The sequence below is a fragment of the Crocuta crocuta genome, unplaced genomic scaffold, assembly GCF_008692635.1.
Source record: "Crocuta crocuta isolate KB4526 unplaced genomic scaffold, BGI_CrCroc_1.0 scaffold35, whole genome shotgun sequence".
Taxonomy (NCBI): domain Eukaryota; kingdom Metazoa; phylum Chordata; class Mammalia; order Carnivora; family Hyaenidae; genus Crocuta; species Crocuta crocuta.
In genome coordinates, this window is record NW_027530625.1 from 5,479,588 (window position 1) to 5,494,046 (window position 14,459).

At 61.2% G+C, this 14,459-nt stretch overlaps 2 protein-coding genes across 4 annotated transcripts; one reads left to right on the plus strand and one right to left on the minus strand.

Moving 5' to 3' along the window:
• Positions 1-486: 486 nt before the first annotated feature.
• PKN3 (protein kinase N3) lies at positions 487-10,430 on the plus strand. The gene is made up of 22 exons (XM_077768347.1): positions 487-647; positions 1,995-2,235; positions 2,438-2,589; positions 3,028-3,139; positions 3,246-3,373; positions 3,865-4,048; positions 4,962-5,105; positions 5,190-5,299; positions 5,406-5,549; positions 5,971-6,046; positions 6,136-6,304; positions 6,484-6,586; positions 6,694-6,761; positions 7,072-7,135; positions 7,290-7,381; positions 7,702-7,878; positions 8,606-8,668; positions 8,775-8,851; positions 9,289-9,431; positions 9,520-9,627; positions 9,765-9,845; positions 9,941-10,430. The coding sequence occupies exons 1-22, from the start codon at positions 633-635 to the stop codon at positions 10,151-10,153; spliced, it is 2,664 nt and encodes an 887-aa protein (XP_077624473.1). The 5' UTR covers positions 487-632; the 3' UTR covers positions 10,154-10,430.
• Positions 10,431-10,597: 167 nt separating this feature from the next.
• ZDHHC12 (zDHHC palmitoyltransferase 12) lies at positions 10,598-13,709 on the minus strand. Of its 3 annotated transcripts, none has more exons than XM_077768349.1 (5): positions 13,564-13,707; positions 11,973-12,109; positions 11,540-11,617; positions 11,204-11,367; positions 10,598-11,026 (listed from the first exon to the last, which is right to left on the minus strand). In XM_077768349.1, exons 1-5 carry the CDS (start codon positions 13,661-13,663, stop codon positions 10,696-10,698), a joined length of 810 nt encoding a protein of 269 aa, XP_077624475.1. In that variant the 5' UTR covers positions 13,664-13,707; the 3' UTR covers positions 10,598-10,695. The 3 variants fall into 3 exon arrangements, with proteins under 3 accessions (XP_077624475.1, XP_077624474.1, XP_077624476.1); XM_077768348.1 differs by having other exon boundaries at positions 11,204-11,370; positions 13,564-13,705; XM_077768350.1 differs by having other exon boundaries at positions 10,707-11,005; positions 11,205-11,370; positions 13,564-13,709.
• Between the last annotated feature and the right edge of the window lie 750 nt (positions 13,710-14,459).

The window sequence follows — 14,459 nt, forward strand, 5'->3', positions numbered from 1 at the left end:
AGTTTTCCAGTCCAAATGGCGAGGGGGGCGGGGTTCCTGCCAGCGCTGGCGATACGTGCTGGTGGACACAGCGGCCAAAGCTGTTACTGAGGAGGGAGGGGTTCAGGTCTACCCAGAGCAAATGGGGTGGGGTCATTGCATCTGTGTAGAAGATAGGGTCCCCGCTGTAGAGCAGAAAGGGGGAGGCGCGCGTGCACATGGCACGATTCCAGCCCAGAGCAGACAGGACCAGGGGGTATGCTCAAAGGCAAAGTGCCTTCCAGAAGACTCCCTGAGTGCCCCCACCCCAACGATGGCAACAACCGTAAGCACTGCGTCTGCCCCCTCCCACCCCTTCCTCCGGAGGTCCCCCCCGCCTGTTCCAGCAGTGGCTTGTACACATTTTCCAGTTTCCTGTGAACCTCCGCCCAGCAGCGGCAGCTGGGTGACTCAGGACCCCAGTGGCCGGGCCCTCCGCTCCATGGGATCTTTGTTTGCTCAGGCCTTTGGCTCTGGCCCTCTGGCCTAGGGCCCTCAGAGGATTTCCTGAGCCCCGCCCCTGCCCTCTGACAGCCAGGCCAGAGGGCCAGCCCAGGCCTGGGGTGGGGGGTTCCCTGAGGCTGGGGTGGTACCCCTCACACTGGGCTCAGGAGATGGAGAGCCGAGAGGTAAGGTGGAGGCCGCACGGGGGTCCATGGGGAGTGGAGGGCATCGTGGGCGACCCTGTGCTGAGGTCGGCTTTGGCACTGGTTGGTCTGAAATGTCGGCCTCTGAGATTTTCCTCTTCCTTGCTCCAACCTGGGGTGAAGGAGTGAGAGAGTCTCTACCTCCGCCCAGTAGCTGAGCTGGGAGTGGCCCCCAGAGACCTCCTCAGCTTCTCTCTGTGCCTCTGCTCTGCTACCTGAGGGAACATCACTGGCCCCGACTCAGCCTTCTGGCTGCCCTCTCTCTGTGACCTTGGGTAGTTCCCTAGCCTCTTTGCTGGCCCCAAGCCTTAGCTGGGATCGCAACCTTAAGCAGCCTGATTAAGCGTGGTTGGCAGGGAGAGACTGGCATCTCCTTCTCGGTGTTGTGACCTTGGGCAAATTCCTTAATCTTTCTGTGTTCCGGCTTCCTCATCTGTAAAATGGGGATAGTACCTGCACCATCCTCATGGGATTCTTGTGCAGACTGACAGATGAATGTATGCAAAGTTCTGAGAATAGACCCTGGCACCCACTAGCGCCATGTGCCATTGACTTTTGAACAACACAGGGGTTGGGGGCGCCGACTGCCCCGGCAGTTGAAAATTTGCATATAACTTTTGACTCCCCCCAGACTTAACTAATAATAGCCTTACCGATACCATCAACAGTTGGCTGACACATATTTTCTACATCATATGTATCATACGTTATTCTTATAATAAAGTAAGCTAGAGAAAAGGAAATATTAAGAAAGTCATAAGGAAGAGAAGATACATACATTTATGGTTCTGTAAACAAATTTGCTTTTACAGTTGAAAATAATTTGCATGTAGGATCACCTGGGTGGGCTCAGTCAGTTAAGCATCTGAGTCTTGATTTCGGTCCAGGTCATGATCTCACAGGTAGTGAGCTCGGGCCCTGCATTGGGCTCTGCGTGCTGACAGCACAGAGCCTACTTGGGATTCTCTCTCCCTCTCTGTCTCTCTCTCTGCCCCTCCCCTGCTCACACTCTCTCTGTTCTCTCTCAAAATAAATAAACTAAAAAAAAAAAAAAAAAAAAGATTTGCTTATAAGAGGACCCATGCAGTTCAAACCCGTGTTGTTCAAGAGTCCACTGCAAACAATTAACAATTTATCCCTCTCCCTTCTCCCTAATGGGCGGGGACAGGAGCGTGGGCAGGCTGCAGAGCTTTGGGGTTTCTGTCTGGCCCAGGGGTACTAGCTGCATGGTCAGGGATTCCCTGGGTGCCGAGCACGCCTTCCTCTCTATCGGTGGAGATGTGAGGCCGCTGGCGGGACCGAGGGCATGACTCCTTGGCCCTTCCACAGTCTGGGGCCGACCAGCGGCCCCCAGAGGATGAGAAAGAGGCGATCCGCCGGGCCATCCAGAAGGAGCTGAAAATCAAGGAGGGTGTAGAGAACCTGCGGAGGGTGGCCACGGACCGCCGCCACTTGGGCCACGTACAGCAGCTGCTGCGCGCCTCCAACCGCCGCCTGGAGCAGCTGCACGGAGAGCTGAGGGCGCTGCACGCACGGATCCTGCTGCCAGGCCCTGGGCCTGGCCTGGCTGGTGAGTGAGGAGTCTGAGCAGGCCCTTGGGGACAAGAGGCGCTGGGCCCACCCAGCTTCTCGACCTTGGCCCTGACCCCTCTCAGAGCCTCCTCAGGTGTCCCCTGAGACAAGAAGAGAGCGGGGATGGGAGGTGGGGAGAGCAAGGTCATAGGGTCGGAGTCTCTCGGCTCTGGGTAAGGGGTTCGTGTGCCCCACGCTAGGCACAGAACCTGCGGCCCCGGGACCCCAGCCGCCTGCCGAGCAGCCCAGGGCTCGGCACCTGGAGGCTCTACAGAGGCAGCTGCAGGTAGAGCTGAAGGTGAAGCAGGGGGCGGAGAACATGACGCACACCTATGCCAGTGGCACGCCCAAGGTAAGGCTCCTGGGGTCTGATGGGGAGAGACTGGGCTCTCAGCCCCCATCCTGATAGAGAGTGCCAATGACCCTGTAAGGCGGATACAATCTTAACCCTTAGTCTGATGGGGGAGGCACAGCGCCAAATCCCAGCTTGGTGGGGGAGGCACGGCTTGAACGCTTAATCTAACAGACAAGGCACAACTCGGTCAAATGGGGAAATCCTAGCCCAGTCTAGTAGGGAAGCCCCCCCACCCCAGTCCCAACTCCCAGAATGATGTGGGGAGCTGGACTCTGACATGGTGTGGCAAGCTTGACCTTGGCCCTTGTCTCATCTGATGGGGGAGGCCCTGCCCTAGATCTAGGCTAACAAGGGGGGCTTGGCCTCCACCTTGGTCTGCCTGGGGAGGCTCTGGGCCGGCCCTGGTCCAATGGGGCGTATGTCATGACCCCCTAGGAGAGGAAGCTCCTGGCGGCTGCCCAGCAGATGCTGCAGGACAGCCAGCTGAAGGTGGCCCTGCTGCGAATGAAGATCAGCAGCCTGGAAGCCAGCGGGTCCCCTGAACCAGGTGAGGTTTGGGAAGCAGGGACAGACAGGGACAGGCAGGGCAGGGACGGGCAGGGCAGGGCAGGGCAGGGCAGGCCAGGGCCTGGGGGCTGACTGCCTCCTTGCAGGTCCTGAGCTGCTGGCAGAGGAGCTAAGGCATCGACTGCGCATCGAGGCTGCTGTGGCCGAGGGTGCCAAGAACGTGGTGAAGCTGCTGGGTGGCCGGCGGGCACAAGACCGGAAGGCGTTGGCTGAGGTCAGGCCATGGTCCCCTCCCATCACTGCCTCTTTCTTTCTTTCTTTTTTTTAATTTTTTTAAATGTTTTATTTATTTTTGAGAGAGAGATAGAAACAGCATGAGCAGTGGGGGGTCAGAGAGAGAGGGAGACACAGAATCTGAAGCAGGCTCCAGGCTCTGAGCTGTCAGCACAGAGCCCGATGCGGGGCTCGAACCCACAAACCGTGAGATCATGACCTGAGCCGAAGTTGGACGCTTAACTGACTGAGCCCCCCCCACGCCCCCATCGCTGCCTCTTCTGAGTGTCTGTCTGTCTCCACACCACCCTCCGCCATAGCGGGAGGCATCGTGGGCGGGATGTGAGGGGTGGCAGTGGGGAAAGAGGAGGCACGTTCTGTCTGGACCCCATAGCGGGGAGGGGTGGGGGTGTGTCTCCAGGCGGCCTGAGCCACTGTCCCCTGGCCGCTGTGCTTCACGGGCTTGTCCCTCCTGCCCGATCTCCTCTGCAGGCTCAGGCCCAGCTCCTGGAGTCCTCCCAGAAACTGGATCTCCTGCGGCTGGCCTTGGAGCAGCTGCTGGAGGGATTGCCTCTTGCTGATCCTCTGCGTGGCAGAGTGGCCCAGGAGCTGCGCACTGCTGGGTCTGGGAGCCCCCAGCCTTCAGGGGTGCTCGTGAAGCCCACCGCCGTGACAGGTAGCTGGGCGTCAGTCCCCCCCCACTTCAGGGCTCTGCCTTCCTTCCAAAGCGCATCCTGGAACACAGAGGGGGAGGACTTTGGAGAGGAGTTTCAATCCGGGTCCAACCACCCCCGAGCTATGTGAGCTGGGGCAACTGACTTCCCCTCTTTGGACCCTTAGTTTAGCCGTCTGTAAAATGGGGGTGATAACAGCACCTCCTTCGTGGGGTTGCCGTGAAAATTCAGTGAGTTGTTGCACGTGAAACGCTAGGCACAGTGCCGGTCAGCACCGCATTGGTGAAGCTATTATTTGAGCGAATAGCCATGACCATGTGTAAAGTGCCAGTGTTAGGGGACCCCACAGCCCTGGAGGCCTTGGGCACCCAGTCCTGGGAAGTTTGGACTACTAGAAAGTTCCTTCTTATCCCTGAGCTGGATCCGTCTCCCGGTAGCGGTGGCTGAATTGTAACCAACAAATCATCTGAGCATGTTGACTTTGGAAACCCTGAACTTCCTACCTTGCCCAGCACCGTCCCGCTCAGCTGGTTCAGGGTTAGACAGGCCACATCCCATTGTGAGCAGAGCTGAGAAGGGGAAGTACAGGGGCTGCATGGGCCCCCTGACCTGGTGTCGGGGAATCGAGGAATGCTTCCTGGAGGAGGTGGTGTCCGTGCGTAGCCTTGAAGGGCTTTGGGGAGTTGGCTGTGCACACAAGCTGGGGGAGTGGGTGGGGGTGAATGGCTTATTAAAACGTCTAAAATCCAGCTGATTACTTGGGGCCACTTTATGTCCGGTCTCCTGGCTCAACACCTCAACTAATGGGGGCAAGGTCTGGGTTCAGCCATCTTCAGGAGAAGGTAGCTTTCCTGGGGCCCCAGGGGACCTGGATGTAGCAGAGGTTTGACAGTGTTTCCCCCATGCTCCCCGCAGGGACGCTGGAGGTCCGCCTCCTGGGCTGTGAGCAGCTGCTGACGGCTGTGCCTGGACGCTCCCCGGTGGCTGCGCTGGCCGGGAGCCCCTCGCAGGGCTGGCTTCGGGGCAAGGCCAAGCAGCCGCGTGGTGGAGACCTGGCCAGTGAGTAGGGGGCTGCGGAGAGCTGGGGGAGAGCACCTGCCCTCTCCTCCTCGCCTGCCCTGAGCTCCGTCTCTGTCCCTGCAGGTGAGGTGCTGGCTGTGCTGAAGGTGGACAATCGTGTCGTGGGCCAGACCGGCTGGGGGCCGGTGGCCAAGCAGTCCTGGGACCAGACCTTTATTGTCCCCCTGGAGCGGGTGAGGCTGGCCCTGGTGCGGGCGGGGGTGACTTTGGGTCGCGGAACGGAAAGCTGGCCGAGAAGGGACATGTGCCGCACTCCTCAACCTGGGCTCCCCAATGCAGGCCCGGGAGCTGGAGATTGGGGTGCACTGGCGAGACTGGCGGCAGCTGTGTGGCGTGGCCTTCCTGCGGCTAGAGGACTTCCTGGACAACGCTTGTCACCAGCTCTCCCTCAGTCTGGTGCCCCAGGGGCTGCTCTTTGCCCAGGTGCTCCCTACCCTGCACCCTGATGACACGGGCCCCGGCTCCGTCCGAGCTAGTAGGGCCTTCGAAACTATTTGATTCATCCACACAGAGGAGGAGAAATTGAGGGCCGGAGGGAGGAGGTGTCCAAGAACTAAGGATTCCCAGCCCCTCTCTGGGGACCGCATGGGGGCCCAGAGGCCTGTTATCTTGGGTCCTGACTTGCCTAGCCTCATGAGTGACCCTGGATAAATGTCTCTCTTCTCTGGGCCTCAGTTTCCCCACTGGTACCAAGGTGGACATTGAATCCATCCCTCTGGGCCCCTCTGGCTTTTGCAGCATTGACGCCGGGGGCTTAGGCTGGGATCCTGGAGGCCAGGGAGGTACCCTGGTGGCAGTTGGAGTGGGAGGGGACTGGTCTCCAGCCTGCCCTCTGTCCACGCAGGTGACCTTCTGTGACCCTGTCATTGAGAGGAGGCCCCGGCTGCAGAGGCAGAAACGCATTTTCTGTAAACGCAGAGGTGTGGACGGGAGGGGGGGGCTGTGCAATTAGGGGGCAGGGTGGGGTCCTTGGAGGGCCGTGGGACTGAGCCCCGCCTTGTTGTCCCAGGTCAGGACTTTCTGAGGGCTTCGCAGATGAATCTCAACATGGCGGCCTGGGGACGCTTGGTCATGAACCTGCTGCCCCCCTGCAGCTCCCCAAGCACGATCAGCCCCCCCAAAACGTGCCCCCAGACCCCGGCCACGCCCCGGGCAGCTGCCCACCCTGCCTCGCCCAGGTGAGGAGCCACCTCGCTGTGGCTGCCTGCTTCTCTGCCACGATTGCCTCCCACCACGTGCAGCTGGCGTCTTTCTGTTCCCTGTGACCCTCCGTCTGTCTCTTGGCATCATGGTGGGGCCGTCCCCACAGCTGTTCCATCTGCCCGTGCCCTGCCGCACGTCTGCTTTCTCCACACAGCAATTTCCCACCCAAGAAGAGCCCCTTGGGAGAAGAGCCGAGGCCCCCGCCCAAGCCCCCACGCCTCTACCTGCCCCGGGAGCCAACCCCCGAGGAGATACCGGTGAGGGGGTGCCGGCAGTCCTGGGGGCTGCTGGGGTGGGGATGGCAGGGCTGGAGGGAAACGGGGAAGGAAGCCCTGCTCTGCTTTGAGCCCCTCTGCCCTCACAGCGCACCAAACGCCCCCACATGGAGCCCAGGACTCGACTCGGGCCGTCGCTTCCAGCCTCTGCCACCAGGTACGGCCGTCAGGCTCACTTCTATGCTTGAGGCATCTGTCTGCTCACTTGGGTGTTTGCGTGTCCATCCACACATCACCTGATGCTCCTTGCGCTCAGGTCCTTACTCCTGACACCCGTCTTACTGAGCTCTAGCTGCGTTCTAGACTCTAGGAAACTGCTGGCCCAGGACCCCCGCCCCCGTCCCCCACCCCTAGGCTTTCCAGCCTTATTGGTGGGGACAGCCCGGGACCAGGCCTGGAGGGTTTGGAGCACCTCGTGGAGGCCCAGCTCTTGTCCCCAGGGGGCTTCCTGTGCTTGTCTCTTGCAGGAAACCCCCCCGGCTTCAGGACTTCCGCTGCTTGGCCGTGCTGGGCCGGGGACACTTCGGGAAGGTAGGGGGGGTGAGGACGGTGCTGTGGAAAGGGGTGAGTGGACCCCAGCACCTGAGCTGGGGGGAGGATGCTGTGACCCACGGGGCAGTGGGTGGGGGAAGCAAAGACTCCCCTGCGCTGTCCACCTGGAGCCCAAGCTCTCTCTGGTTCCCAGGTCCTCCTGGTCCAGTTCAAGGGGACAGGGAAATACTATGCCATCAAAGCGCTGAAGAAGCACGAGGTGCTGAACCGGGACGAGATGGAGAGGTGTGTAGTCAGCACAGTGGGCACCTAGCCCTGGAGGGGACCCTGGATGGCTGGCCGGGGCAGCTGAGTGCTCCTGGGACTTTGAAGAGGTGACCCTCGGGGGCCAGCCAGTCCTGAGTTCTCTTTTGAGCACCTGCAGTTGTTGACCACGTGCTCTCGGGCAGGTCGCCTCTTCTCTCTGCCCGATACGTAGAAAGCATCATTCTACCTGCCTGGCATTTTCACTTAAGACCCAGAGAGCCAAGGGTGTTGTGTGGGTGGCACGGTGCAGCCAGCAGAGGGGTTTCTTCCCTCTAAAACCCACCCCCGGCCCTCCGCAGCCTGTACTGCGAGAAACGCATCCTGGAGGCTGTGGGCCGCACGGGGCACCCCTTCCTGCTGTCCCTCCTTGCCTGCTTCCAGACCTCCAGCCACGCCTGCTTCGTGACTGAGTTTGCGCCTGGTGGTGACCTCATGATGCAGATCCATGAGGATGTCTTCCCTGAGCCCCAGGCACGGTGGGTTCCCATCCCTCGTCTGCCTCTTCCATTGAGCCTTCCCTGATTCCCTATGCCCGCTCCCTTCATCCCCCTTCCTCCAGGGTACCCATCAGCAGAAGAGTGTGGAGTCAGGGAGGCCTTGGCTCAGATCCTGATTATCACCTGTCTTCTCACTCCCAAAGCATTGTGACCTTGGGCCACAGTTTATGCGGCTGTGAATGGACTGATAATAACTCTTTCATAGGCTTGTGGCGTAGATGGACATAATGTTTACTAAATTGTTGGGCGCAGGAACCAGTCAACAGTAAGTGACTGGCAGCTGGCGTTATTTCTTGCCCACCAGAATGCAGGCTCTGGAGTCTAAGTCTGCCAATAGCTCTGTGACCCCGGGGGGGGGCATCACTTACCTGGAGTCTCAGATCCGTATCTGAAAAATAGACATGATGACTATCAACGGCAGGTGGCTGGGAGGAGGTAGGAGAGGAAGGCATCAGAACACATGGCATCTTTCCTGGCACAATCAAAGAGCCCAAGAAGGGTAGGCTGTCAGTGGGCAGCAACCTTGGGGCCACTGTCCGGAGAAGCACCTACTCTCCCCACCCCCTAACCCCTGGCATCAGGCTTTCGTCCAAGCTGACTCTGGCTGGGACATCCAGGAATGTCTAGCCATGGCCATCCTGGTGCCTCCCTGCCCTGTCCCCCCCGCAAAGTCCTGGCCCTGAACTACCCCCCACACCACCCATAGGTTCTACCTGGCCTGTGTGGTCCTTGGGTTGCAGTTCTTACACGAGATGAAGATCATTTATAGGTAACTTGCCCCAGAGGTGCTGGGGGGCGGGGTAGGTGAAGGAGCAGAGGCTGCCCTCCTCCTGCGATGCTCCTGGGCTCCTTCGATCTGCCCCCCTCGCCCTCAGGGACCTTAAGTTGGACAACCTTCTGCTGGACGCCCAGGGTTTCCTGAAGATCGCGGACTTCGGGCTGTGTAAGGAAGGTGGGCGCTTCCTGTCCAGGATCCCGTGTCCTCCAGCCTTGCTTGCCCAGCGCAGGCCAGCAGGGTAGTGGGCAGGTGGCCTCCCCTACTCACCCCGGCCTGCGTTCCAGGGACCGCTGGGCACACTGGTGCTTCCTTCCCAGCCCTAGAGACTCAAAGAGCCCCAGCTTGCCCTCAGCCAGGGGAGAGAGTGTGTACGCGGGATGGGAGGGGGCATCGGGTTCTCCTTTATTTGTGAGCTTGGCTGAGGCTCTGCGTCCTCCTGTGAGGTGGCATAAAAACTGTCCCCACCTCCAAAAGTTCAGGGCAGGGCTCGGCACAGGGTTTGGCTTGCCCTGCGGTACCTGAGGTCATAGGAGTTGGCTGTTGATTCTTACAACTGAGGTTATGCGGATGAGACCCGTCGGGCCGGCATCAGTGTGGGTGCTGGTTTGCAGGGATCGGCTTCGGGGACCGGACAAGCACCTTCTGCGGCACCCCGGAGTTCCTGGCCCCGGAAGTGCTGACCCAGGAGGCCTACACACGGGCCGTGGACTGGTGGGGGTTGGGTGTGCTGCTCTATGAGATGTTGGTGGGCGAGGTGAGCATTGGACCCGGGCTGCCGGAGCCTCTAGGTTGGGGCAGGGTGGGGGTGGCCCATGCAGCCTGCTGAGCCCACTTCCCCATAGTGCCCATTCCCTGGGGACACTGAGGAGGAGGTATTTGACTGCATTGTCAACGCGGACGCCCCGTATCCCCACTTTCTGTCGGTGCAAGGGCTGGAGCTCATTCGGAAGGTAATCACCGCGGGGGCCGGGCTGGGCTGCAGCTGCCCCGTCCCCACCCATCTTCGCCGGGCCCCTGTAGTCCAGCCCCTTTGGGACACCTGGGCAGGTGGGCAGTGCCCTCCGTGAACCCCAGACCTCTTGCCCAGCTCCTCCAGAAGTGCCCGGAGCAGCGCCTCGGGGCGGGTGAGCGGGATGCTGAGGAGATCAAGACCCAGCCTTTCTTCAGGGTGAGTGGCCCCAGGTGCCCGGCACGGTGGGAGGTGTCGCCTGGCCATGTGGGTCGCTGTGCCCTTGTCTCAGGCAGCTCTGCCCTCGCCCCCAGACCACCAACTGGCAGGCCCTGCTCGCCCGCACCGTCCAGCCCCCCTTCTTGCCCACCCTCCGTGGCCCTACGGACCTGCGGTACTTCGAGGGCGAGTTCACGGGGTTGCCGCCGGCCCTGACCCCGCCTGACCCCCGCAGCCCCCTGACGGCGCGCCAGCAGGCTGCCTTCCGGGACTTCGACTTTGTGTCAGAGGGATTCCTGGGGCCCTGACGGCCTCTCTGGCGTGTCCACCCCGTCTGCCCAGCCGCGTGCCCTGCTTTGGAGGCCCAGGCCTTGCTCGGTATTCGTGGGCCTTGGGTCTCGAAGTGGCAGCTGCGGGGCTGCTTGTGGGGGGCTTTGCCCAGTTACTGGGCAGCATCCCCTCCCCTCCGCCCCCCCTCCATCTCCTGGGAGGCCTGGACCAGGAAGGATGGCACAGCAAGGAAGAATTTGGTTTGGTTTTTTAATATTTGACTCGCTTTTTGGATGATTAAACTTATAAAACGGTGCACTGGAGGCATCCTGGCTTGGGAGGGCGGGGTGGGGGTCTGGGAAGCCCAGGTTGCTTGTGCCCAAGCCCCCCACGGGTCCTCTGCCTCCTTCCTTCAGAGGGCAGGACTGCCCACTGAGGCAGGGTTCTGTCATTCGGCTCTGCCGAGGCCTGGGAGGAGCGGGCAGGAGCGAAGAGCCCCAGGCCCTCCGAAGGCTGACCCCCAGGTGGGGGCGGCCCCTCTGTTTGCAGGCACAAGATGGTGGCCTTGCCTCCAGCAACCCTACACAGCCTGGCTGCTGCCCTCCTCGCCCTCCTCCTCTCCCTCGGCCCACAGGGTCTCCCAGGACCCGGAGGGCCATCCGCAGAAGAAGTGGGCCAGGTTGCGGGTCAGGCCGCGGTCGAAGGGGTTGCTGGGGCGCTGGCGGAGGTAGGCAATGCGGTGCGAGGAGATGAACTCCCAGGTGGTGGTGTTGCTGGCCACCAGGTAGAGGTGCGAGGCGAGGAGCAGGCCGGCCACCAGAGAGAAGAGGGACAGCAGCAGGAAGGTGGCACACAGCAGCCCGCTGGACCGCAGCCACAGCCCCCAGGGCCGGAAGAAATGGAGGCCAGACCTGCGGGGCAGGACGGAGACAGAGACCAAGGCTGGGGGGTGGGGGGAGGGCAGGGGTGCCCCAAGGAGCCCCCGCTGAGCAGGCTGTTTGGGAGAAGGCCCAAGGCACTTAAAGAGGCACCTCCTAGGTGCATGCTGCCCGCCCTACCCCCACACCCAGGGCAGCGCCGGAACCCACCACGCCAGGTACAGGCCCCACAGAAGCACCACCAGCTGCAGCGCCAGGTAGGCCACGAAGAGTGGGTGGTTGCGCTCCCCCACGCAGTTCTCCATCCAGGGGCAGTGGTGGTCGTAGCGGCGGACGCAGCGGCGGCACTCACGGCAGTGCCGGGCCCGCAGGGGCTGCTGTGGGCACGGAGGGAGGTGGGCTCAATGCCGGCCCCCCTCTGGGCTCATGACTGAGGGGAGTGATGAGGCCAGGAGGCTGGGGCCCCAAGCAGGGAGGGCATCCTGGAGGGGGGAGGCCACAGCAGGAGNCCCCTGCGCCCTCCCGTGGAGGTCCCTGGTCACCCACCAGCACTAGGCAGTATCTGCAGCGCCGAAGGGGGACGGCTTGAGGAACCATGGCTGTCTGCTCCTCCTTGGCCTCCTCCTGCAAACGGGGGAGGGGGTATAAGGTTGGGAGGGAGATGGCACTCATGCGCGTTTCCCTGGGGGGCCAGCTTAGCCCTGGGGGTGCATGCGGGGCCCACCCCCAGTGTAACGGAGGCGGTAGGGTGGGGCAGAGTGCCCAGGCCTGAGTGAAGCTGTGACCTCTGTCACAGTCGTTTCGCTGGGCCTTGGCAATTTCCTCATTGGAGGAAGGGGTTGCAGGGCTGCTAAGAGGATTCGCCGAGGTGCCCCAGGAAAGCCCTCTGCATAGATCCTGGCGCGAGACTGTTACAGGGGCCTTGGGTGTCCCATTGGTGGAAGCAAGGGTTCAGGCTCCCAGGGTCCCCCCTGGTTACCTGGGGCTGGGGCTGGACATTCACATAGCCCGGGTCCATGAGCGACACGGCCAGGTAGAGCAGCAGGGAACCCAGTACGAGGAGCAGGAAGGTGAGGGGCAGGAGCAGCTCCCCTTGCTCTTCCCACTGCCGCAGCGCTGGGGAGGCCGGAGAAGGAGAGTGAGGCTGGGGCCAGAGCCGAACAGGAGGCCGCGTGTAGGGGTGTATCTGGAGGTGGGGAGTATGTCCCTGGCTGAGCAAAGGCCTGGAGATGGGGTGTATTGAGTGGTCAAGTGTGGCCACTGCATAGAGCACAGGAGGGAGGAGTTTGGGCCCAGCACCCCCCCCCCAAAAAAAAAAGTCCATTTGGATTCTATCTGTAGGGCAGTAGGGAGCCATGGAAGGTTATAGGGTCAGATCTGTTTCTGAGAACCTTCCTGCTGCTGCTGGAGGAAAGATGGATAGGGGAGCAGGGGGAAGCCTAGGGGCAGAGCCTATCCAGGAGGGAGAGGAGGGTAGCCAGACAAAGGCACTGGCAGGAAGAGTGGAGACAAAGGGCTGGATAGATAAGGTGTAAGGGAGTGAAGGGGCCAGACTTGACTGGATGTAAGGGAGAGGGAGGAGGGGTCCCTGATTTTGGCTCCATGACAGGGAGTGATCAGCTAGGTCTGATATGCCCATGTGATAGAGACAAAGGAGGGCAGGGCCAGGAAGGGTCCAACTCATGGAAGTGAATTAAGATGGGGGGGGGATGGAGGGAGGAGGTGAGGCGTGAGGGTGTGGGACAGTTAGGTCACAGAGTGTGGACAGCTTTGGTACCCCCTTGGATGTGAAAAGGAGCAGAGAAGGAAAGTGGGGTGGGGGGGTCTTTTCTGATGAAAACACTGAGCAGGTGTTTAGGCTTAAGGGTGAAAGTGGTGGAGGAGACTTAAGAAGGTATTGGGAGAAAAGTGAACACCCCCAGTCCAGGGGCTGAGGCTGGAGACAGGAGGCAGGAGTGAGACTTCCCTGAGTGGCAGTGAGGGTGAGAACTTGGGCTGGAAGCAGCCTGCCAGGTAAAGAGGGGAAGGATGTTAGTGGGGGCGGGTCAGTGAGGTGGACGAGGACTCAGGGCAAGAAGTGAGGATGGAGAAATGAGGGACAGGCCGCTCCCTTCTGTGTTCTCTTGCCCTGGAAGGTGGAGAGCCTGGACTTGGGCCGCTAGTGGCCATGGAGGTGGGCGGGGTGCCAGTCCTTGATCTACTTGATCCTCGGAATCTTACGGAGGGACGTTTGGGAGTCAAATCCTGGGAAGGACCGGGTGGGTCTCGGGATCAGGGGAGATGGGGGCTCAAGTCCGTCGTCGGATCTGGTGGGCACCGGTTGGGTCCTGGGATGGGCAGGGCATCTGGCAGGGATCAGGAAGATCCTGGGATTAATTAGGGATCAACTGGGTATTAGGCACAAAGCAAGTGGCTCTTGGAATGACAGATGGAGAAGAGGCTCAGGAGCTGGCGGAAGTCGGGTGAATCCAGGGATTTCTGGGACTTCAGCAGGGAACCCAGTGAGACCCAAACGTCTGGGGAACCACGCGGAATAGGGTGGGTCCGGGGTCGCGCGGGGTCCGGCTCACCGGTATCGTGCAGGAAGAGTACGAGCGTGATCCCCCAGGTCAGCACAGTGTGCCCCGTCCGCACCAGGACCCCTGGGCTGAGGAGCGCCCAGGGAGCCATCTCCTCCGCCCGGGGCCCCACCCGGAAGAAGCGCCGGGAGGGGCGGGCCCTTTGAGGAAGAGAGGCCGCAGCCATTCTCGGATTGGTGGATCCTGGGGGTGGGCGGGGTCTTCTTGGGTCGGGGAGGCTGCCTATTGGATGGAAGCTGCGGCCGAGTAGGCCCTCGAGCCAACAGGTGCCTGAAGAGGTTGGGGGCGGGGCCGGCGCGCGCGCAGCTGGTAACTCCCTTAACCCCAGCCCCCACCAGCCAGGTAACTTTCGAAAGCGGAGAAGCAGGCGCGAGCCTTGACCCCGCCCCCTTGGGGGTCCCACCCCGCCCGCCCCTAGCCCCTGGCCTCGCGCATGCGTGCAGGCCCCTGGGTGCTTCCACGCTCAAGGTGTTCGGTGCGACTCCAGGGTTGCAGGATTGTGCCGGCTTCAAAGACATGGCTGAGTTCTAGAGGGGCAGGACTAGTCCTAGGTTGCTCTGTGGTAACACCCTTATCTCCTTGCTATTCATTTTTAGATATTGCAAATGGGGGCGCCTGGGTGGCTCGGTGGGCTCAGCCTCTGACTTCCGCTCAGGTCATGACATCACGCTGTGGGTTCCAGCCCCACGTGGGGCTGTGTGCTGACAGCTCAGAGCCTGGAGCCTGCTTTGGGTTCTGTGTCTCCCTCTCCCTCTCTGCCCCTCCCCTGCTTGTGCTCGCTGTCTCTCAAGAAAAAATAAATAAACCTTAAAAAAAAAATAGATACTGCAAATGGGATGAGAGCTAAGTGGTCATCCGTGGTGCAGATCCTGGGTAGAAGGGACCAA